This window comes from Ochotona curzoniae, unplaced genomic scaffold (assembly GCF_017591425.1).
Source record: "Ochotona curzoniae isolate NIBS_2020 unplaced genomic scaffold, NIBS_Ocur_1.0 contig_2321, whole genome shotgun sequence".
Lineage (NCBI taxonomy): Eukaryota > Metazoa > Chordata > Mammalia > Lagomorpha > Ochotonidae > Ochotona > Ochotona curzoniae.
This window is the reverse complement of record NW_024465421.1, coordinates 17,675,812-17,700,224: the sequence shown is the minus strand read 5'-3', so window position 1 is coordinate 17,700,224 and position 24,413 is coordinate 17,675,812. Positions and strand designations below refer to the sequence as shown.

Below are 24,413 nucleotides of genomic sequence, written 5' to 3'. Positions count from 1 at the left end.
GAGGAAGCAAGCGCCTAAACTGACCTGTGTCTTCACTGGTGTTACTGTCATAGCGCGGAAGTGACTACACAGCAGTTCATCTGTGTTGAGGCTAACCCAAGTGCAAGAAACCACCCAAGCACTGAGTGACTGACCCCCAGCCTTCCCACAGGGCCTTGGCCCATTCTACCCACTGTGATTGTGTGTGCTCAGCTGAGCAAGTGCCTGCCACTTCAGGTGCCCGGGCATACACAGGATTGACAGGCATGTGTGTACAAGTATATGGTCAGTGACCAGCAGTGACCAGCAGTGGCCCAGATAGCCTGGAAAAACTGTCCTCTGCAGCTGGGAGTCAGAAACCTGTGCTGCATCCTGGTGAGGTTGGCACTAAGCCCTGATGTCTGCCTGTCTCTCCAGTGTTGTTTGGGTTTGGCGTCAGCTGAAGTCTGACGATCAGGTGGTACCTAGCTGCAGTTTCCTCTTGGGATGGAAGTGGTGGCGCTTGGCCCCAGTGAGTGTCCTGAGGCTGGAGAGAGGCTGTTGGGATAAGCAGTGTGGGAGCCATTAGGCAGCTCTGTGGACGGACATTGGTGTGATGGGTGCTTTCCCAGGACCTGTAGCACAGAGTGCCCACTCACTTGTGCTTTAAAAACCCAGCCCTGAGTGAATAGATGCCTCTTGTGGCTGGGATGAGCATTCTGGAACTTGTTGTTCAACTTCCACCTATTGGTCTCCATTCTGGCCCCTGGAGGCAGCTGCAACGATGAAAAAAAAAAAAAACAACAAAAAAAAAAACCACAAAACAAAACCCTGGACTCCGGGGATGGGGATAAATGGTAACACATTTGAGCTGGGGACACTTGAGACTTGAGTTGTGCCAGCGCTGGAGGGTTTTGTATGCCTAAGCATTTACCTGGTCCCTCTCATTTTAGCATAAGGGCTGGAGTGTTGGGGCTTTTTGAGCTGGGCTTTGAAAAGTCTTGGTCTCGTAATGAGACAGGGTGGGGTTGTTGTTTTAAATGCTGGATTCCTTTTCCGCCTCTTCTAGACTCAGAAAAGCATTTTGAGTCCAACCTTGAAAGGTTATCGCCTCGTGCTGCTGCAGCCTCCTCCCGAGAGACTGTGAATTCCAGCGCCCGGCTTCCCGCGCGGTGAGACTGCCAGACTGCTCTGTCTCATCAGGCTGGCAGCCGCATGGAGCCTGCATCTCACGGCCTGAAGGGAGAAGTGTAGGAGAAGTGTGTAGTTTGCCGATTTGAGTCTCAGATGTCCCCGAGGATGAAATTACAACTGCTATGGCCCAGAACTGCTGAGGTGGGAATGAGGCATCTGAGCCAAAGAATTCGGATGCTGCTGGTCTGGCTTGCCCCGTGACAGAGGCAGGTGTGACAGCAGGGAGCCCAGGGAAGACTGAGAGGGAAAGATTTGAACACGTATGTAACCACAAGCAGCTGAGAGGAAAATACTGGACTGTAACTAAGGGTTGGTCCTGAGCCTGTGTCTGTCCCCAGGGCCCACTTTAGCATTACTCCATGTTTGAAAAAGGAATGGGGAAGCAGGTGCTTCGGGCTAGTGCTGACGGAGGCTTGTTGTCGGTTGGTCCTACTCCTATGCACGGCTCAGCTTCCTCAGCTGTACCACATGGGGAAAAGTGTCTTCATCTCCATTTGCTGTTGGGTAAGCCAGGTTCAGCGGGTACAACAGCCTGTCCAGGGCTACACAGCCAAGGAATAGCAGAAATAGCAGGAACAGCAGAAAATAGCCAAGGAATAGCAAAGCTTGTCCAAGCAGTCTCCCCACTTCATGTTCTTCAAGAGGAAAGTGCCACTTTGAGGTTCCCTAAGAAGTGAGAGAGGATGTGGAATAACAGTGGTAACGGTGTTTAGTGACGATTACGATGACAGTGATGACTTATGGTGGTAATAATGATGAACGGTGCTTCTGCTGCTGGTTGGCAGTTAAGATAGATGATGCTGGTTGATGAAGATGGTGATAATGATGGTTAGTGCTGGTTGTGGTGGTTGGCACTGCTGCTGCACTGATGTGGATAGCAGCTGGTGGTGGTGGCTGGTGGTGATGGTGATGGATGACTGACAGTGGTGGCTGATGATGGCACTGGTTATAGCTGTGTTTCTTGAACGCTCCTCTTATACCGCACATTGTGTTAGTTCTCTCCATGCACAGCTTCCTTGGGCTTTCCAGCTACACAGGATGCGTATGTTTTACTTTAGCAAGAGGAGTAGGCCATTGTTCTCATTGAGTAGCCTGTCTCTGCTGGAGAAAAAATTCCTAAGGAGTATCCAGGGATTTTCACTGTTTAGGGAACATGCTATACATATTACAGATGATTTCTAAGATTCATGGTCAAGGGCCTGGGAGACTGAGAACCTCGGTGAGTCCACAGATTTCCTCTGGGACCTTTTATTCTTTCCTGACTTGATCTCTGGACCTGCTGACTGGCGGAGTACTTTGACTTTCTACCCTCCTGGCAATTGGCAGTAGTGCCCATAGTTGTGCACTTCTAGCTCTTAGGAATAAAGAAAGTTTTGCTGGCATGGCTTCTGTCAATATCCTGGGTTTGGTGTTCCCTGTGATTCAGGGGCAAAACCCACCTCTGTTATTTCCTAGCTGACATCTTAGGCCAGGCACCACCTCTCCTTGTGCTTCGTGAAATGAAATGTTCATGAAATGCAGCTACTGGGGACCACACGCCCAAGGTTGGTATGAAAATGAAGTGAATTGGGTTAGAAAACATGCTGAGGTCAGCATCCAGCACATGGCAAGTAGGTGCTTCATTAGGCATTTCCTCCATGTTTCCATCCTGCTGTCAAACCATAGAACCCACAAGGAGGTGATGATCTGGTGACACGACTGCTTTCTCCTCCCTTGCCAGTCGTTGCCCTGGGCTCAACTTCTCCCTCCTCCAGTGACTGAAGATGCAAACAGCAGCAAGGCATGGTCTGCCGGAGGGCACCTGGGATGCGTGCTAGAATATGACCCATCTCACCAAGGAGATATCCTCCCTTTGGAGATATCAAGGAAGACAGGTCAGAGGTACCCCAGCCCTTGAAAGTGGTGATGGCATTCGTGTTTGCCAGCTTGGGGAGTTATTTCTTACCTGTACAGTTTAGAAAAGCGGCAAGCATGTAATTAAAGAGGAATTTTTGATTGTGTTGCAAACAAAATTGGAACATTAAAAGCAGATTTGAGCATTACCATAGGAAGATAAAATGGAAACACGCAGGTCAGCTGCATCAGCCTTGTATGTCTTTCCCAGGAGGGTGTGGTACATCAGATAAACCCGGGCCACCCGAGGGTCACCCTGCAGGGAACCTTCCAGGTCTGGTTGGATGAAATTGTGAACTTCAGTGTTAAAAATTTCTTCTTTTTAAATATCAGCAGTGAGTTTGATTTTTTTTTTTAACCTGCATGGATTCCCAGTTTGCAACCTCTGAAAGGAACCAAAAATCTGTGGGTAATGAGAATCTGTTTGAGGTTTTTGTTTTGTTTTGTTTTTCCTTCCCGTCTTTGTTTTGCATTTCTTTTCCCCCCTCACATGACCCTAAACAAGACATTTCTTTTTTTGACAAATGAAGGGGGGAAATAGATGAGGAAATAAGTGGTAAAAGGAAAATATTTCAGGCATAGGAATCTTTCTTGACCTTGTGGTTGTCCATTCATTTGATCATTGGTGAATAATAATAATAATAATAACAAGAAGAAGAAGACAGCCCAAAGCGTCAGCTGTCTGTGGAGCTGCTTGACCAGTCATAAGGAGGAAGGACTTGTGAGGAAGGACTGAGCCCGAAGAGGTTGTGGCAGGCAGGCAGGCAGGCAGGGGCCTGTCCTCACGTTTGGGTGACTTGATTCTTTGTGGCACCTTCTGTTGGTGCTGAGCCCCACCTGTATGTGTTGGCCTGGGGCCATCTGGACAGATGCCAGCCTAGTGGCCCCTGTGGAAGCCAAGGAAAGGCAGGCTCCAGAGCAGGTGCTGAGTGACCCCTGGCAGGGCATGCTGCCTCCACCTCTGCAGTTACCCTGTTGGGATGTCCTATTGTGGCTTTCTGCCACTTGTACCCGTTGCCTTTAGAGACATAGGGGTGGGGAAGGATGCGCTGGGCTGTAGAAGCCAATGAGAGAATAGACCTGAGATTCAGTATCTGCTGTTGAATATTCAAGATTTGTTGTTTTTTTCTCTCCATTCCCTCCCTCACCCTGAACTATAATTCCCTGCCTCATCACCCAGCATGCAAATGGGAGTCTTCTGCATTCCTGTTACTCTTCCCTTAAACAAGTAATCAAAACAAGTTTTGAGCCTTATTTAAACTGCAAACACTTTCAGTATAAAATACAACTGTTTGCCTGTTTCCTTCCCCAGCAGAGACAACTGAAGCATTTGAAAGGCTTGAATTAACCTCGATCAGAACTCAATAAGGATAGCTATTCCAAGGGTTAAAAATAAGCTCAAATTCAGCCCTCCATGACAACAGCCACCATCTAAGAAGGGAAGTGAAAGTTTCTAGTATACTAGGAGTAGTCCATACTCTTAAGAGAGAATTTGGAAAACAAAGGAAAGTCCTAAAGGAAGAAATGGGACTGGCTGTGTGACACAGTGGTTTAAGTCCCCTCTTCTGATGCTGGCATTCCATTTGAGAGCACCAGTTGGTGTTCTGCTCGCTCTGCTTCCTATCCAGCATCCAGCTAATGCACTTAATGCTTGAGGGTCCAGGTACTTGGGCCCCTCTCACTGCTGTGGCAGACAGGATGGAGTTCCTAGTTCCTGTCTTTAAGGTGAGTCAGTCTGAACTGTTGCAGCCATTTGGGGGAGTGAAACAGCTGATGGAAGACCCCCCTCTCTTCTCTTTCCCACTCTGCTTTTCAAATGAATAATTTTTCTTAAGGAAAGCAAGTAACTTTTAACATTTCATCACATAGGAGCATTCTCCATTTAAAACTTTGCAGTTTTTTTTTGGTATGTATCTTTTACTTAGACAGTCATCTAGTGTATGAACAGCCTGTTTTTTTTTTTTATTTCACATAAGATTTTTCTCATGCTGTTCTAACATTCCACATCTTAATCATAGCATGTTGTATTTGACCATGACATCTCACCATCCTGGACCATTGTCCTTCATGCCTGGTCTGGGTTTTTGATTCTTTTGGTTGGGATGCTCTGTAGTTGCATGAGGACTAGGCAGCAATATCATGGAGCTAGCATAGACTTCTGGAGTATACGCATACAAGTTTTGATCCTAGTCCTACTGCTTGCTAGCTCTATGGCAGTGGCAGGTCATGAAAATGCCCCACCCATTATTCACCTGCACAGTGGAGCAATGTCACCTACTTGGAGGGTTCTTGTGAACTTTACTTCCTCTATGCAGCCCATGGATTGTTACTGTGGTATCCACTGTAAGGACCAGAAGGTCCTTCTGATTGGTGCCAATGTTGGATTCAGACTTACCTGCTTTGGAACCACACATACCTGAGTTCACATCTCGACACTGTCCTGAGAAACCTGTTACCTTAGGGAGTTAACGATTGTAATCTTCAATCTGTTCACTGTAAAACAAAAACAGTAGGATTAGGTGAAATTAACAAGATGGCTGCTATGAGAAGCACGTAGAAGAGTGCATGTAGTTTTTTAAAAATTATTTTTATTATTTTTTCTTTTTTGTCAACATCGTGCTGTTTATTTGTGCTGGAAACAAGGTGTACAACAGCTGCTATGGGAGAGAGGGGAGATGCATCACGCTGTTAGTGGAAGTAGTAGGGCCTAGAAATTTCTGAGAGGAGGTGATACCTGAGCCAGGGCTGCTGAGTTCGGACCAGCTAGTGTGGGTTAGTGATGGCTGAATGTGCCCATCTCTGGGAGATAACAAACCAGGGCATACCTGGGACAAAGGGCGAAGGAGAAGGGACTTTTGCCAGGACCTGGTACAAATGTCAAGTCTACATGACCTTGAAGATGACTCCTCCTTTCCCCGCCCTGTCCCTGACCTATGGGGTCACAAGGAGCGTGGTGTTAGACTTGGTAGACTGTGATTTCTTTTTGCTGGAGGTTTTTGTTGTTGTTGTTGCGTTTAAATAATGTACTGCCCAGCTCTGCAATTTAATGAAAAAGATTCAACTTTGATGGAAAAAGAAAAAAGACTTGTTCTCAAAACAAAAATGAAGTTCACCTTTTACAGAAAAGCTTCCAGAAAAAATAGAACCATCTTTGTAAAGAAATACTTGGGTAGGAAACCATGTCTGCTTCCTGTTGTTGACCTTTCTGGGGTGTACTTGGCCTTCCTGAGGGTTGTCTCTCCCAGCTTTCTGAATTCTTACAGGAAAACGTCTCCTGGGGCCTGCCGGCTGCTGACAGCAAGTTGGTATTGATCTAGTGTCATGTGTCGATGGTGGTCCCACAGTTGTGATGTGAAACCTGGAAAGGCACACCCAACTTCATGCCTGAAGGTCAATGTGCCGTTCATTTTAGCCCTGTGTTCCCTACACCCTCATGCCACTTGGCCTCTTTAGAATCTGGGTGTTCCTGCTGCCTGCACTCTCTTCTACCTCGTTGCTACCCCTCTCCCACTCCCCAGAGCAGGAGGTCCAACTCTCTTGACTGTCAGCTGTCAACTTTTACTCTTTGCTGTCCTCACAGAAGCACTGTGTGGCCTACTTCATGGTGTTGTCCGTGCAAGCTGTAAGTGGTACTGACTTGGGCCTGTGCTGGGGTCAGAGTGTGGGCTTGCTCCCCGTGTCACTTCGGCCAGATCACTTCACCTCTGCTGGCCTCGGGTGTGAGGGTTAAACGCATTGCCCTTTGGGGATGCTCTTAGAACAGGCCCTGGGATGTGGTGAGCTCTCTGTGAAACGGCTGCCATCTGCCACAGCCTGCTTTGTGACCCCGTGTTCTCCAACAGGGCAGGGTGTGTATATTTAAGATCCATGCTCTGGATGAGCGCCATTTTTTCAAATAAAAACTTTGATTCAAAAAGCATTTGGTTAGTGAGTGGGGGCCTGCGTGGTGGGCGTCAGCACCAACCCTCCATTCCCTTTGTCCCTCACCTGCTTCTCCAGATGGGCAGCATCACATCCTAGTGAGTGTTTGTCATTAGTGGAATTCTACACGTCAGGAAGAAAATGCTGCTGCCACCCAGCCTAGTCTTGGACGCCCCAAAGATTCATTCACTGCTTTAGGGATTTTGCCTGTTCTCCCACCTCATTTTTAAGGGAAGCGAAGGTCCCCTGATAGCGCCTGGATGAGGTCAAGGTTTGCCAAGTGGGAAGGGGACGCTGCAGCCCCATGCCTGCTTGTCTCCCTCTTGGCATATGATCAGTACTCTCTCATTGTCATACCAGGCTCTCTGAAGCCCTTTGGCTGAGGGAGCTAATTGGATGCCTTCTGAGCTCTTTCAGCTGGAGCTCAGATATGGGCCACTGGATGAGACTGTCAACAGGTACTGATGGGAGCAGTTAGAGTGTTTTCTTTACCAAACAAAGGCTGACTCTGACCAGCTCCCCTCCACCCCACCCTTTCCCTCTGAGTGCCCTTCCTTTCCTGGGCCTGGTCCTTGGAAGAGGCCAGGTCTGAGATGCCATATGTGCCCAGCAAGAAGGTGGAATTTGCACTGAGTGGCCCAGTGGGGAACCTGGCACTGGGAGGAACGAGACCCTAATTGAGCCATCAGGTGGAATGCATGTTTACCTGTTGCGCACAAGGGACAAAGTATCTCAGCTGCCCCAAAGCAGCCACCTGTGTCCCTCGACAGATGTGTGCAAATGTACTCATGGCTGGCTTACTTTCTTGAGCCATCCACTGCCTGGTGGTCCTTGGATTCTTGAGATTTACATCCTCATTCATCCTTGCATTACTCACAAGCACCATTTCAGGGCTCTGTGAGAGCGTGGACATGCATAGGAATAGAGAACTGGCTTTGAGAGCCGCACCCCGTGTAGACCCCACTTCCCCGATGGCATTCTTGGTGGGAGACAGGTCCATGGGGCTGGGAGTATTAGTGACAGCACCATGTGGTTGCTGCCTCCTTTAATCCACCATTCTCCTGGTTTGGTGGCTCACCATTGTGCAGGTTAACTCCTGATCTGTGCTGTTGTAGTTGTCAGTGAAAGATACCACATGTGACAGCCTTTGTGCCCTGAAACAAAGATGACAGGCCTCCAGGCTGTGATTGCCTTGCTTCCAGAAACAGATAGAGAAGAGCAAACTGGCCATGCCAGGTACCTCTCATTCTTCCTCTCCTACGGTCAGGGCATTATGTGACTGACCCTGGACAGGAGGCATTACCCATATGCCTCTTCTGTATTCAGGTGCAGGACAGACCATGGCAAAATTGTTGGACTCTGGTTGGTTATCGAGTCTCTCTGAAACTCAGTTTTGTCCTCTGTCACTTAGGGGTCATTGTGAGCATCCTGTGAGGTTCAAGTGAGAATGGGGTATAAGGTACTCCGCGCTAGAACCAGCTGTGTGACCCCGACCCAAGTACTGCACTTCTCTGGAGTCATGTCCCTCAGTGATTCTCTCCCAGGGAGACTGGCCCCGAAGGGGACACTGGGCACAGCTTGGGCTGCTGCTGGCATCTGAAGGCTGTGGCCAGGGGCACAGAACGTTCTGCGGTGCCAGTTAATGCGGTGCATGGGATCATATGGGCCCACACAGCAGTAGTCCCCAGAATGAAAAGCCCTAGTGCACAGAACCAGTATGATGCTGGATGCTGCGAATGCTGTCCATTGAGGCCAGGGACTATGCTAAATTCAGAAGTTCAGATATCAGGGGAGGGTTACCTAGCTCCCTTCTGACACCAGGGAAGCTCAGAGGAGGCAGGAAAGGGCAAGAAGGTGAGGGCATCTTCTAGGAGGAGGGAGTGTCCGAGCCACACCATCAAGTCACCCCAGCGTGTGTTGCTTCCATCATGGTGGTGTGAGAGGAGGGACCAGCCTGGGGCCCTGTGCAGGGACAAGGTGGTGCCCCATCCCACCCGGCCCTGTGAGCTGCAGTCACCCGGGCTTGTGACAGTGTGAAGGTGTTAGCAGGCGTGGTGCTCCAAGACAGGAACTGTCACCTTGGTTCTGATGTGAGATTACAAGTCTGTCCTTTTAAAGCTGGGTTTTAAAGTAAAATTGTGCCTCATTCTGATGGAAGCTGTCGTTTCTTTTGTTACCTTTAAGGCTGTTTGTTCCTAAGAGGAATAATTTAGAGCCTGGGGGTGGCCTTCCTTTTGGCAAGTTGCTAAGCACCTGCTTTCTCCATGCATGGAGGCGCTGCAAGTGGGGTTCTCAGCGGTGAGACCTGGGCTGTCACACCCAGTGGCAGCATGCACACCTCCTCTCCCCGTAAGATGCCCGAGTATGAACACAGCATTTCCACAGAGGAACCAATGCCTGCTGTCAGTGCTGAAATCAAGGCTGTTAAGTATCAGCTATGCCATCATTCCCTCATCCATGGCAGACAGAGCTAATCAATCGCAGTCATTCTTAGTGAGTTCAGATGCGTTCTCAGAATCCTCTGCCTTCCACAGGCAGCCACCACTCTGGACTGGGGAGGAAGGAGCTCCAGTGTTAGTGGATCTGCCGTGGCTGCTTGAGCCTCTTACTGTCCTGGGCACATCATGTAACTCTGCCTTGTTTGCATTTATATAAGATGGAAACACAAACTCTTCCTTGGCAAGGCTCTTAGGAAGCAAGGCAAAGAATATGTATACAGTCAGTGCTCAGTAGTTGTTGAAGCTGCAGTGGAACTTATGTCCCCTTTTGTTCATGCTTGATGTTGTCATTTGTCCTAATAGGTCTGTTTAACTGTCAGCCTCTTAGTCAAGGGCTGCAGCTTTTGGATTCTTTTTGTCCTCTGCCCTTCCATATACGTAATTGTATGGCAGTGATTGCTAATTGCCATGTTAAATGTCCGTTTATCAGTCTTGGGCATTGAGAAGTGGACACTAGTGAGTTTCTCAGTTTCCCTTGATCTGCGTAAGGCCGTGTTGGGTGTGGTCTGCCAGGAAAGATGCTTAAAGGGAGACATTGCTTGAATGAATTGTGTCTAGCCCCTCCTCCCTTTTCCCTTCCTATTACCAAATTGTGCATGCAGTGCCTGGAGCACCAGCAACCGTCTTGGCCCACAAGGTAACGTTACAGGTGGGAGCTGTGCAACAAGCCTGGAAGGCGCTGGCCTCTAATGACACTGTAGAGCAGGTGTGCAAACCCTGGACTGCCTGCCTCCAGCTTGCTTGTCCAACAGAATAGACACTTAACATGGCAATCTCTCTGCTGTTTTTGAGCCAAACACAGTTCCTCACTCATACAGAGTTTTTCAGAAGAGGCTGGCGGAGCTCTAGCCATGACAGAGCAGGTGGCCTGCAGGACCTTGCAGCTGTGCTCACATGGTTGACAGGTGCTAGGAGTTTCCACCAGAACAAGTGCTGGATGTGCATTTGGCTCTTTGCTGGGTTGGGAGTGGTGAGCATGACCAGAGATGTCAGAGGACACAGACGAGCAAGGGCAGGCCCGGCACGGTCCTTTATGCCATGCCCAGGCATCTGGGCTTGAGCCCGAGTGCCCTGTGAGCTGACGGAGGACTTCAGCTTGTTCGTTGGAACATGACTGTGCCCTGCTGTGGAGATGGGATGACAGGTGCCAGGGCCAGTCCTGTCCTTCATTCTGGAAGCCCTAGCTTGTATGCCAGCTCTTACACTGGAACCTCGCACCCTACCATTGAGACCTTGGTCTGTAGTTGTTCTCTAAAGAACGCCTAGCTCTTGGCTGCAGTTTGGGCCTTCTGGACCTGATCTGCCTCATCAAAGACCTTTCAGGCCCTAGCTTCTTGCACCCTGGTCAGCCACAATTCAAGCAGGCTTTGTAAGCCAGTTTGACCACTCTCAGCCATGGCTGTAACCAACCTCTAGGTGGCGGTGTTGCCTGCCGCCGCCCTGGCTTTCAGCATCTTTGCCACATTAACAGGTGCTCCTTTGCCCCGAATTTTGGGTCCTGGTACATACCTTTCCGTCTGCTTTTTGCTGCTGAGAATGTTGGGAGCCTTCCTCCCATAGGCTTTGGAGGCCTGGAGGAATATCAAGTGCAGGCATCTACATACGCAAGATCCTGCAGACCTGGGCCATGTCTAACCCCACGGGTGAATGTCCAACAGCGAGTAAAGGACTGAGGTCTTTGACAGCCAAAGTCAAGGATTGTGATCTGGCTAAGTGTGGCAGCCGTCTGTTAATCACTGTAATGGCCTGTAACATACTCCCATGTTCAGTAGGTTTCAGGGATTTGTTCCTGCTCATGCAGCTGGAGGTTGCCTGGGGGTTGGCTGGTTTAAGTAGGTGGGGCTGGTCTGCACGCTACGGCTGGACCCATCTCTCCCTTGTCTGTCCTGTTGGACAGCCGCTCACTAGGACTTTTCCTCTTGGTGATGCCCAAGTTGCAAGCATACACACTCACCCAGGTGTGTGCTTTCCAGGCCTCTGCCTGATGCAACACCTTCCTGTTCAGTCAGCTACAGTGCCAAGTCCAGAGTCAGGAAACATGGCCTGCCTCTGCTAGAACCTCAAAGGGAAGAGAGTCTGCACCCCCTTTCCCTGTTCTGGCCTTAGATGCAAGGGTGCTGCTAGAGGGTACTGCTTAGAGATCTGTCACTCAGACTTCACAATAGTTAAACTCACCTTTTCCACACAGCCCCTGTATTATGTACTGCCACACAAGTTGTCCATTTCTGTTGCCAAATTACTGTTCATTTTGTGAATCAAACCTTGTTTTCTGTACCTTCTGGGCTATTTAAGAGGCTCGCAGGTGATAATTTCGACCACGCTCATATTCTGCCCTCTGGACTGAAAGGAACATGAAGTTCCACAGAATCCAGACTCCCTAACGCCTTTGCTCAACTCGCGGGGCCAGTGTCAGTTAAAATGTGTGTTTGCATTTTTGTTTGAACTTTGGAAGCCAGTAAGTGGTCTGGAGTGGCACCCTGTGTTACCCATTAGCCACTCTGCAGTGCACACGGTAGCCAGGAACAATGACGCACAGCAGGGGTTCCTGCTGGCAGATGACACCTGTGGTTCCGGTCAGCCCCATTCTGCTGCCCAGCGATTTGGCACTACACTTGCTGAGAGCCTTCCAGTTTTCAGTTTTGAATCCTGGAGTTGTAGGGGTCATGGAGGAGGCACTGGCCCTCTGTGCTTGTCACTGTTGTTGGCGTTGCTGTCCAGGATCACACGGGCTAGCTGGTTTAGGGCATTGAGGGCAGGCCCCTTCCCCAGGACCAGCTGAGGCTGTGTTTTGAGCTCACATCTGCTGTCTGGGTTCAACAGATGCGTCGTTTGCACAGCTCCTTCCTACAGAGAGAGCTGGTGCCCTGGCCGCTGGCCCTGCATACTCAGGACAGCCCAGGGTATCCCCAAGGCCTTGGGGTGACAGCAGCAAGGTCTTCAGGGTGATGTACTTAGGAATCATAGTTCTGTACCTGGCCAACTAAGCCCTGCTAAGTGGACTTCTGGCTTCGTAGGATGTTCTGAGATGATTTGGTGGGGTTCCAATGTGCCTGGTAGTCATGGTAGAGGAGTGTGTGAATGTGTGTTCGAGTGTCTGGTAGAAGTGTGTGTATGTGCCTCCCAGCTAATGGGGCATATAATTGGCTTGTGGGGAGAGGATAGCACCCACAGTCTTTTTGAGAGGGTCTACAGCCCTGCAGAGGATTCAGAACCACCACATCTCTGCTCAGGGACTCCCCTGGAGTGGAGCACCTGGAGGGCCTGGGACTGAGAGCACCTTCTTGGGGGCTCCTGGCATTTAGAAGAAATGCTCTGAGCCTCTCAGTGCCCAAGGTGTGTTGATCAGAGTGGGTGTCCCATAGCCGTGGTATCAGCCAGGCCTTCCCCTAGTTTCTTCCCCTGATGTGATGAGTGTGCAGTCTTGGAGCACATTGTTGTGCCTCTCTGCAATTACAGGAGACTCCAGCCCCTTGTAAAATAGCTAATGTGTTAGGATATGTCCTGTGTTTGGGCCCCTTAGATACACGCTAATCTCATATATGCTAATCTTACATGTTAGAACTGAGACGGAAAGGTGGAGCAACAAGGTCACCTGCTCAGTCAGTGACAGAGTCAGAGTTTAACTGAGGCAGAGGACCCGCAAGCATGCACTGGACCCCGTATTCCCTGGAACGGGGCCCTCACCCTGTTGGGATCAGAAATTGTTGGTCTGTGTTTTGAGAAGATGCAGTGGATCTGGGGGGCGGCTCATGCTCTGCCTGTAGGGCCTGAGCCCTTGTATCCGGGCTGCTGGAAGCTGAGGGTATTGTGGAAGGATCACGGAACTGAGACTGCAGAAGCAGAAGTTCAAATCATGTCTTTACCACCTGCTGGCTCTGGGCCTTGGGCAAACCCCTTATACTTCATTTGCCCACCATAAAAAGATGCAGAAGAGACAAAATTACACACGTAAGGATTCATCCCGATGCTTTGCAGGTTCATGGAGCGGAAAAACCATCATCCCAGCCCTTAGATAGCCTTCTCAAACTTTGGGGAAAAAAATGTTAATGTGATCTTGTGGGCATCATTACTGGGGAGAAATGAGTACACGCAGTAAATGAACTGTGTCACGCTGTGCGTGGCCTGCATGCAGGCAGAACCTGGGTGTGGGGGAGGTCAGAGGGGCTCCTTCATGATGACTCACGGGTCTCTTTAAATGTCCATTAGAGAGAGGTGCCCGGGGTGCCTGTCTCACATCTGAATTGTTCTATTGTTCTGTTTGTTTTTCACAACTCTGAAATGATTACTGCAAAAATTCTTAAATTGGATGCTTTTCAAAGAGGGAGATTAAAGAGCCAGAGCGCTGTCTCGCAGCTGTGTGCAGAAGCATCTGGGGTTCTCTGGGACGCTCAGCACTGGCAGCTGCCCAGCCTCACCTCGGTCTCTGAGTGACACAACGCCAAAGCCCAGTCACTCTCTGACCACGAGCCCTCATTTGCATCTTGTAGCCTGTCTGCCCCCCCCGAGCTCGTTACTGTTCTCTGTGTGCTGTTGAATTAAGTCTCCTCTACTCCTTCTGGTGGTGACCCTTGTTAGGACACAGTGATCAGTGTCGCTCTGACTTAGGAGGGTATGGGGGGTGCTTTCTCTGCTGTGCTCCCGTCTGAGCATCTCCTTAGTCTTGCTATTCTCAGGCTTGAGCCTGTTGCCATCCATTTTTAATACTGGAACTTTTGGGTGTTGGCAGGTAAAAATCATGCACGCGTAATGGTGTGCCATGTGAGGATTTAATCTCCGTGTGCATTGTATAGTGATGACCGTCAGAGCATCCATCACCACCCATAGTGGGTATCCACCATGCAAGAGCGTGTCAGCGAAGACACTTAAAATCTGTTCTTATGTCACATTTGGGGTGGTGGCAGTGACTACCACCATCCTGTTGCCCATTGTGCTGCTACAGCTCACTCATTTTGTTTTTCAAAAAGCACTTACTTATTGGAAAGGCTGAGTTACGGAGAGAGAGAAGGAAACCGAGACTGAGAGAGAATAAGATCTTACATCTGCTGGTTCACTCTCCAGATGACAATGGCTGGGGCTGAACCATACTGCAGACAGGAACCAGGAACTGCTGGATCTCCCCCAAGTGAGTCCAAGGGCCAAACCTCATGAGCCGTCTTCCGCTGCCTTCCCAGGTGCATTAGCAGGAAGATGGATCAGATGTGGAGCAGCCGGAACTCAGACCAGAGCTCAGAGGGGATGCCAGCATCACAGGCAGCAGCTTCACTCGCTGCTGGATCCCAAACTTACAACATGGATCCCAAACTTACTCATTTTATAACTGAAGTTTGAATCCTTGAATTTATACTTCCCCATCCCAACCACACACACACACACACACACACACACACACACACACACACACACACACACACACACACACACACACACATCCTCCCCTCAGCCCCCCAACAAACTCTCCCGTAAGTTTGACGTTTCCATGTGTAAGTGAAGTCCTGCACCCATCTTTCTGGTCTTGCCTATATCACTTAGCATGGTGTCTCCCAGCTGCTCCTGTGTTGTCCCAAAGGACAGGAGTTCCTTGTGCCTATGTGATGGCCAAGCAGTAGCCCACTGTATGCCATACACCACATTTTCTTCATTCTTGCTTCCTTGCTCTTCTTCTTCCAGACCGTAGATCCCGGTCCAGCTACCCCATACGCTCTGCAGGTCCAGCACAGCGGGAAGAAACACATCGCTGTGCTGCAGCTTTTGCCCACCTGCCGTTCTGTGCCTTCCACTATGAGGTGGTTTATACCAGGCCAGCTGTCCTCCTCATAGGCTGAGCTCCAGGAGGGCCTGGGTCAGGCCTGGGTCAGGCCTGGGTTTTTGATTTCCATGATATCCCCAGGCTCCAGCCTGGACCTTGGTGCATTTGTGGTCACGTGGTGGTGACCCTGAGTGGGGGACAGGCAGTTGTGCGGGCGGGGCGGGCAGTAACAGAGACTGGGAATTGTAGGTTACTTGATTGAGTCTGGAGGGGAGGTATGTCCTTCGAGCCTGTGTCCAATTATTTTCACCTTGGACAACCGATGAAATCGTCTGAATGGAAGGCTGGTCTTCGGGTCCCCACTGACCATACTCTTTGTTAAGCACCGAGGGTAGGCACTCCATGATTCTGCCCGAGACACCATCTCCATCAGATGCTTCGGTGCTGGCACCATGGCCATCTGCATCCCCAGAGCGGGGCTGGCTCTGTCCCCTCCCCAGCCCTTATTCTCTGTGCTTCTACAGATGACCTGAAGTCATGCCTGAATTCTTAATGAACAAAGTTCCTCTTTCATTAGCCTGCCTCGTTTACGTAACCCAGTAAACTGGAAAGTTGCATTTCTTCTGCTAAGCTATCCATCTCATCAGCGTTTGACTGCAATACTATCCTTCCATCAGCGTGGTCACACAGTAATTCAGGCATTTTGTTCTAGCAGTGAGGACATTTCGAGTTAATAACACATGAAGCTGTTTCATTAAAAGGAGAGTTTGTTAGAATACATTAACACACGCCACGAACCAAAACACAAATCACTGCTTTCCTCAGCTATTAAGGAAGCAAAATGAATTAGGACCTCAAAGCAGTTTTAAAAGAATCTTTGCCAGCGTGAGTCCATCTGCCTATCTCTGTGCTGAGCATTCCACCTAAAAGGTGTGGAGTCTTCGAGGCCCTGCTGCTCCTGCTCTGCTTGAAGGTGGGCGGGTGCGGCCGGCTGCTATGTGTGGCGTGAGCCTAGGGCCCAGTTCTGGCTCACCTGCTTCCCCCTGGGTTGTGATAGGGCTGTTTCTTCACTGTGCCTGACTCTGGCTGAAGCTGTACAGAGTCCTAGGGCCTCTGCGTGTGTTTCGTGTGAAATGCCTGGCCTGTGAAAAGGGCTACCGAGTGATACACTAATTATGATGGTGCCTCAGCAAGATCACAGAGAAGTGCAAGAGGTTTATTTTGATCTAGAAAGTTTTTGAAATATATGCATTTTTTACTTAGCACACATTTTCCATAAGCTTTTTTTCTTTTTACCGGAAAAAGTATGCATGGATTTCAAACTTGTTTTGCACCAGAATAAACTTTTAATTCCATTTCCCACTATTCTTTTGAAACCCCCCTTGTGCTGGCATTCACTGTTGAAATTGCAGTGTGCATAAGAGAGTATGCTCTTGGTTTATGAAGAAGTCACGGGAAAGCGCTCACGGGGAGCAAGCACTTGCTGTAAGCCTCGAAGCCTGTTGTTTTGATTCCAGACCAGAAACGCCTGCCTCCTTCCCCTGGCGACATTCCTGGTGGGGTCTGATCCTCACTGGGGTTTGTGGCCTCATCAAGCACCCCCTCTGAGGTTCTCCTAAAATAGCTCTCTGGTTGGGTGCCTTGGGTGCCATGTGACAGGGAGCTTTATAAATTCCCTGGCCAGCCGGCAGCCAGCTCAAGGGACACCTCGTTCATGGTCACCAGCCCGAGTCACACTTTCCATGTTTTGCTTTAATGCAGGGAAATTCACCCACAAAGCTCACCTAGGGGCTGTGCTGCTTCTGTTGACAGAGTTCTGGAAGGGGAGGGTCTCCTGATTGCCTGACCTGCAGGCTGCACCTTCTGCTCCTGTTTCCTCGCCTGCCTGGCGTCTGACAATTAATCAGGCATGGTAATTACCTGCTTTAATTTTGTGATTGCACATCCTATAATTATCCCTAATTCTGTAATAGGGAAGTTCATGTACACAAAGGCATCTGATGACGAAGGTGACAGGGGTGACAATATCACCAGCTGCCATGGCTTCCTGCCTGCCAGGCACGGGGCGAGCGACAGCGTCTCTTAGTCACGGTCTCCACGTTACAGCCACAGGAGCTGAGTCTCCAGGCAGGGTCCCAGCCCTGAGGTTGCCCTGGGATGGGAACTGAGGCCTGTTTCAGCACAGCTCCTGCCCTGCTCAGGACTGTGCTGGGAGCCAGATGCTTTGGGCGGGAAAAGCCTGTGCCTGAGCCTGGCAAGCCTGCTGTAAACCAGATGTGGTCTCCTGCCACTGATGAGAAACTTTTCCATCTGCTTGCTCCTCTCCTTCTCCTTGTCTCTTCTTCCCTCTTCCTTCCCTTATGCACGTATGTGTGTGTGTCCGCACATGTATGTGTGATGTTTTATGCTCGAACATCCAACACTGCATGGTTAGATGTGTTTGTAAGGTCCAGATCATTGGCTGTGCACAAACACACGGGTCTCCTCCCTTTTAAGACAGAACTGCCAGGGCTCTTATCAGTTTGTAAGTGGACAATCAAGACTTGGAGAGGTGAATAAGTGAATGTACCGTGGATTGTTTGGCTCACCAGGAGCGGAGCTGCCTCAGTCCTGATGTCTGACCAAGTGTCAGGTCCACATGAGCTATCACCCACAGGGCCCTGACCCTGTCCACAATCTGGTGTAGGCATCCTAACTCTGTGTGTTAAGGTGGGGCTTGCTGTCCTGGGCGAGGAAGTCATGGCTTGGCTTGGTTTTGGTGTTGAGTTAGTTGGAATGCCTGAATCCTGATTACATCACTTGTTAGCCTCTTATATCTTATTTTGCTTTTGCTGAGTCAAGGAGATTGGACTGAAAGTGGCTTTTTATTGCTTGCTTTAAGAGGAAACTGTTTTTTTTTTTTTCCCCTGGAAGAGGTTGACTCTTTGTATCCCTCTGAGAAATTCAAGAAGTTCAAGAAGAAAAATTGGGGCTGATCAAACTTAATTTGGAACAGGGAGTCCTTTAATTAAAAAAAAAAAAAAGAAGCAACAATTTCAGACATAAGCGTTTTGAATTCTTACTTGAAATTAGTGATTTGGTTAAGTGTAATGCAAGGACAATTTAATCTGCAGAGAAACGTTCCCAAGGCTGAAGGCATTGCTGCTGAAGATGGCCTTGGATCAGGCTGGAAGGAGAGGTACATGTGAGGTTGAGATTATGGTGTCAAAGACCATGCGGAGGACACATGATCCCCAGGAGAGGGCCATGGGGCATCAAACGAGTTGAAAGGGGGCCCTAATTCCCCAGCTGGTCCCTTGCTGCCTGGGGGGTTCCTTTGGGAGCTTGCTGTGGAAAGTGCCGGAGTTAGACGGAGGGTGGGAAGCCCTGGATTCACACCCCTACCCCCTCCCCGCTGTGACCTCTCATGCCTTCCTCTGGGAGTCAGGCTGTCTGCTTTACACACCTTGCAGTTTCCAGTGAGAATGAACAGGGGTGGCGGTGGGGGGGGGCAGGTGGTGCCTGGCTGAGAGCCTGGCTGCCGACAGGTGCTTCACATGTGACTGTGGCTGGCATTGCAAGTGTGTGTTTCAGTGGAGTTTGAAGTCACAGCACTTTGCTGGTGGGGAAAGCTCCCCACATGGTGGGTTTTGTAGCGCTTCTTTACTCTCATGAATGTGTATCGTGGGTTTGAGCAGCCACAGGAAGTGAGCACTCTGGGCTTGTCCAAGGTAGAGTCCCAGGGGAGTCTGCCTAAAATCTGAGCATCTTGATGTCTTGCTTGAGCTGGACCTGCCTCGTTCAGATCATTGTAGGGAATCCATGTTCTAGTTGATCACCCAGATCAAGTTGTTCTGGGGACAGACTTGCCCTGGGTAGAGACTCTGGACGTGGTGGAGGAGTTTGTTGCCATTAGTCCTGTTCCTTGGGTGCAGCCTGGTGGTCTCCCCAGTCCTTCTTAAGTCCTGATTTCTTGAACACCTCTTGTTCTCCTACCCCACAGAAGCTGTAACTTAAAAGCTGGGAAGTCAGGGATGCTCTGAGATAAGTCAGCTTCTGTGAGACATGCATACAGGTTGGCATTGTCCTGGCTTTAAAGATATTAAAGAATTCTAAAGAAAACTCTATAGGAACCGTATAAGTTTGCCAGAGCACGGGGCAGTGGCTGAAATTATGTGACTGTGTGGGTGCTGACAGCCTGCAAGCTTCCAGAAGCTCCACTCTCTCCCTGAAGCTGGCTGTGGCTCTGCACTGACTTCTCAGGCAGTCGCTGGGGTCCAAGCAGATGAGACAGATGTGGTCAGAGCAGGAGCTTTAGAAGAACACCTGCAGGGCAGGTGCTGTGGTCAGGGAGAGGGCAGAATCATTCTGGGTTGGGACTGACCTGATTTCTCAGGAGTTGATCATTGCAAGTGAGAACCAGGACTGATCAGACTTGAAGGCCAGATTGGTTGCTCAGGCAACTCTGTTGTCCACGTGCTGGGAGGACAAGGTCCTCGGAGGAGGAAGCCTGGTTTTGCAGGACATATCCTGGCTTCAGACGTAGACACAGTGTTTTAAGTGCTTATGGGAAATGACCTTTGGGTTGGGTTCCTGTCTGAGACTTCAGCTAGAGAGAGAGATCTGGGAGGCACTGGCTAGGAGTGGATGCATGTGAGGGGGCCAAGGAGGGGCCCAAACAGGAGGCCCAGGAGGAGCAGTCAGAGAGACCAAGGAGGAGCCCACGTGGGAGCAGTCAGGGGGCAAAAGGCGACTTAATTTTCGTGGGTAGAAGTGGCTGACTCTTGGGTACCTGCTAGGCAGAATTCATCTTTGAATCCGGGGTCCTCTTTTGATCATTGAAGAGGCTTCTAAGTTGTGTATTGACATAGCAACCACTTGTCCTTGGAAAGTTCACCCTCTAGGTTATAACTTTTAAACCTATGTCAATCCCTCTTGCTCCCCGTGGTCTCGCTTGCAGTATAGTTGCTGCGAGTGCCTGCGGAAGGCTGAAGGAATGTAATCAGCTCATTCTTTCCTGTGCCTGGTTGCTCACTCAGCACCACGGAGGGCTGCTCCATGCTGGGAGTCTGCATCCAGTGCTGTGCTAGACAGGTGTGGCTGCGGCATGGCTGGAGCAAGTTTGCACAGGGAAAGCATTGCCCAGATCCTGCCACTGCGCTGTGCGGGTGTTGAGGTTAACACTGGCTGTTTCCTACCTTGGCAGGTCTACATCCGGATCAAGGACGACGAGTGGAACGTCTACCGCAGGTACACGGAGTTCAGGAGTTTGCATCACAAGCTGCAGAACACATACCCTCAAGTGCAAGCCTACAGCTTCCCTCCCAAGAAGGCCATTGGAAACAAGGTACCATCCTCAGGGCGAGGCCTGCAGCTGTGTGGTCTGTCTGTTTGAGATGACTGTTTACAAATGCGTACTTCTTACTAAGATGCCAGCTAATGTGAGAGAAAGCAGTTTAAAAAAATCTTGTCACCCATAATCCCACTGGGCACAGGCAGTCAGCACTATGTCTGGTTTGCATGCATTTTCGTGTTTCTCAGGGCTAGGGCTTGTGAAACTTCTGTAAAGAGGCAGATCCTGAATTCTCACAGCTTTCCGTGGACATGACAACCTGGTCATTGTGGTTGTGTAAGCACCCACAGACAGTGTGGACACAAACAAGTGTGGTTGGGATCCAGAAAGTTTTTAAAGATTAGGTGGTAGCAGGGACTCAGCCTAGTTTGCTGACCAATGTTGTGGTCCAAAAATTTTCCCGGTGGTCATGGTGCCCACCTGGACACAGGGCTCTCAGAGTCCTTTGGAGCTGTCTGTGCCTGCAGAAGCCACATTGGGTCTGAGTATCAGTCTGTCACCCAAGCCAGCTTATTCCTTGCTGTGCAATTGATATGCAGTAGATGGGCAGTGTGTTTATTTAACATCCATGAGCCTTAAACATCATGGGTCAGGACAGGTTTCAGTTAGGCAGAGGTGAGAAGCAGGGCCGAGGTTTGATGAGGGGCTCATGTTCGGTGTCCATCATGGGTTACCTGGGACCGCGGCTGCCATCCCAGTGCCGGTGTGCACCTGAGTGGGTGTCACTGCAGTTGTGACAGCAGGATCCTGCATAGGCTGGTCGGGCTGTGACCCCTCAAGGAAGCAGAGAGTCCACTCCTGCCCTGTGCCCGGAGGGAGAAGCAGCCTCGCTCCTTCTACCTGTGGCCCACACGGGGCTCTGCTCCTAGGGATTCCCTCACCTAGCAGGCTTGTGCTCCTTGGGAGCCCCTTGCATGCTGGTCCTGCCTCCCGCCTGACCCTTGCTCTCCCTGCTCTGGGCAGCCACGATGCCTGCCCTTCCCCCTCCTGCCTTCCTGCAGCCCCCTTTCTGAGCAGCACAATCCAGACTGAGTCACGTCAGCTAAAATCCTCCAAGGGCACCCATGGCACATACACAGGGACGCTTCCCTTACCGTGTTCCCTGCCTTCCTCCCCTCATTCCCCACTCCCCACCCAGACCTCTCCCCTCCTGGGACATCCACACCCTAACCTCAGCACCTGTGTATATGCTTGGAGTGGCCTTGCCCAGCTCTCAGCCCGTGGCCCACCGCCTGCTGTTCCCTAGAGAGAGGCTATTCCTAACTTCCTGCTTTCATGCTGCCCTTCAGTCACTCCCTCACCCATTTGCTTCAGTTTTATTCCCAGAACACACTGGCAGTCAGCGGGATTCTGTGTGTGTGTAAGAGTTCTGGAAGCTCATGGAGCAGGAGCAGGGTCCATGTCCCTGTCTCCTGGAACTCCACCTGGCAGCCCAGGCGCTCGTGGCTTGAGTGAGAGTCTAAGTTGAACACAAGTTTAGTCGGAAGGTCACCCCTCCCTGTCAGTTTCTGCTTTACTCCCCTGGGTCTCAGGACAAATTCACAAAATGTAAGCTTCATCAGTGAACAGACCACTGTGTGGGCGGCTTGGGGCTCCTGGCTCTGTCTGTGTTTGTTGAATGGGCAGCAGGCCAAGTACATCTTGGCAGACAGGAAGGGGATCTCTCCGATGTGAAGGGTAGATGGCCAGCACCCATGCCCAGAGCTTTGCTGGCAGGAGGGTGCAGGTGAGGGATCCTGTGGGCATGGCTTCAGGGAGCAGGGGAGAGCCAAGCCTTGGCCAGTCCAAAGGGAAGAGAATCTGCCTCTCAAAGCTCATCTGGCACCAGGGCCAGGGGCTTTCCCCAGAGCTGCAGATAATTCAGCTTGCTGGAGAAACTATGCATGTAAATCCTCATTACCAGCACAGACCCTGGTGTGTGATCAGGGAGCCAGCCAGCCTTCCCCTGGCCCTTGAAGCTCCCTTGTGGCTCTGGCAGGGCAGGAAGGACAAAGCTGGATGAGGGGGAGGGGCAGGGATGACAAACAAATCACTCTTCACAGAGGGTCCTGGGTACCAGAGGAGAGGCCTGTGTCATCTGGGGAGGCCGAGGCAGGTGGCACCTCACCTTCCTGCAGGAGGTGAGAGGCTGGAAGCAGCTGGGGCTGAGCTTGCCTCCTCTTTCCTGTCCGGGATTCCTTCCGCCGCTGTGACAGCAAGCACAAAAACAAGCAGCCCAGAACAGCCTGCACTCCGTCACTTACAGGCTGGGGCTCAGCAGGGGTCTGCAGGGCCATGTGCCTTCCCAGGACCTCCACAGCCCTAGCTCTGCCAGCTGCTCAGGCTTCCTGCCTGCCTTGGCACCTGGCCCCTTCCTCCATCCTCCAGCCATTCTCTGCTGTAGGTACTGCTTCCCCTGGCCACAGTGGCCAGATCCTCTCCACTCTGAAGGAGTGTGTGAGACTGGGCCTAGCTGAGGAGTTAGCTTCTCATCTCAATGCTACTTCCTCTCATCATGCCTGCCAAGGCCCCATGGCCATGAGAGGCAGCACACTGGCAGGTGTGGGCACCCACAGGGAGGAACATTGTCCAGTCCAAGGTCAAGGGCTGCTACCACTGTTCTACCTTACAGACAGGGAGACAGGAGACCCTGGGGGTGAAGGGGCTTGGCCAAGGCTGTCTGCTTGTTAGCGTCGAGGCTGGCTCTGGCCCAGGCAGACCATCTGCAGGGTCCCAACCTTTAACTCCTGTGAGGGTGGCCTCTGTCCCAGAAAGGATGGTCCAGGTACCCAGAGGAGGGATAGCGAAGACTGGCTGGCCATGGTCAAGTGGTGGAACATTGAGGCTGGCCTCTTTGAAGTCAGTTTGTGACCTCGGTGCTGTGGGAAGCCGAGAAGAGGCAGGCTGGGCTGGGGTCCCCTCTGCAGCTGAGCCATCTACCTCAGCTGTCCCCCTTAGCTCCCACACGTGTGCTGCCTGCAAGGCCTAGCCACAGACTTGTACTAAGCATATGGGGAGACAGACAAATCCTTCACTTAGCATTTTCCCCTTCCACAGCATAGTGCCAGCTCTGCAGGAAAGGGGCTGTGACAGGTACTGAGAATGAAGGGAAGAAAAGCTTCTTAGGGCACGGCTAACTGTGTGACCTTGGGCACATGGCTTGATCTTTCTGTGCCCTAGTTTCCCCTTCTCCACACCAGGAAGTGTGTGGTGCTGCCAGTGTTGTTTTGAAGGTGGTGGCATTTGTCACATGTTTACAGCAGTGTCTGGCGCTTGGTAAGCACTGTGTTGTGGTATGACATAGGGGCTGGTGGTGAGATGGCATATTTTATCCCCAGCAATGCTGGCACCTGAGTATGTGCCACAGATGAGTCTGATGTAGGGTTCTGTGCAGAACCTGCCCACCCTGCCAGGCATAACAGTATCAACCAGGAGTGCCAGAGCAGACTGAGTCTGTAGCTTCATTTTTCCATCATACAGTTCTTATCATACCTCACAGAGAAGGTCTAACAGGTGAGGGAATTTGTTCTCAATGCCAATAAAAGTTTGCTCGAGGGCCCCCTGGAATTGAGCCCGACTCTCCCCATTGCCTTGCACTGCCTGGCCACTCCCACGAATGCAAACCCTTGTCTAGGAGCTGGAGCCACAGGGTTCTGGGCGAAGCTGCTGCCCAGATATAAGAGGAGCTGGGGAGAACTGAACAGAGGCTCACAAGTGCAGCTCAGAGGACACGGGAGTAACCACAGTGTGTGGAGCAGAGGGCCCACCAGCTCAGACACCATGCCTGGAGCTGCGGGTTGTCTAGAATGAGATCCGGGAGAAGCAGCTCCAGCTGAAGGAAGCCATAGCCTCAAACTCAGGTTTCCTTTGACCCTTGTCACCCTGGTACTTA

General features: G+C 50.8%; 1 protein-coding gene across 1 annotated transcript in view; it reads left to right on the top strand.

Annotated features, from left to right (window-relative positions):
* SNX29 (sorting nexin 29) overlaps positions 1–24,413 on the top strand; it is a 247,346-nt gene that overhangs the window by 204,771 nt on the left and 18,162 nt on the right. The window contains exon 19 of the mRNA XM_040973311.1: positions 20,396–20,536. Within this exon, the coding sequence (XP_040829245.1) occupies positions 20,396–20,536 (141 nt within the window). The remainder of the gene's footprint in view (positions 1–20,395; positions 20,537–24,413) is intronic.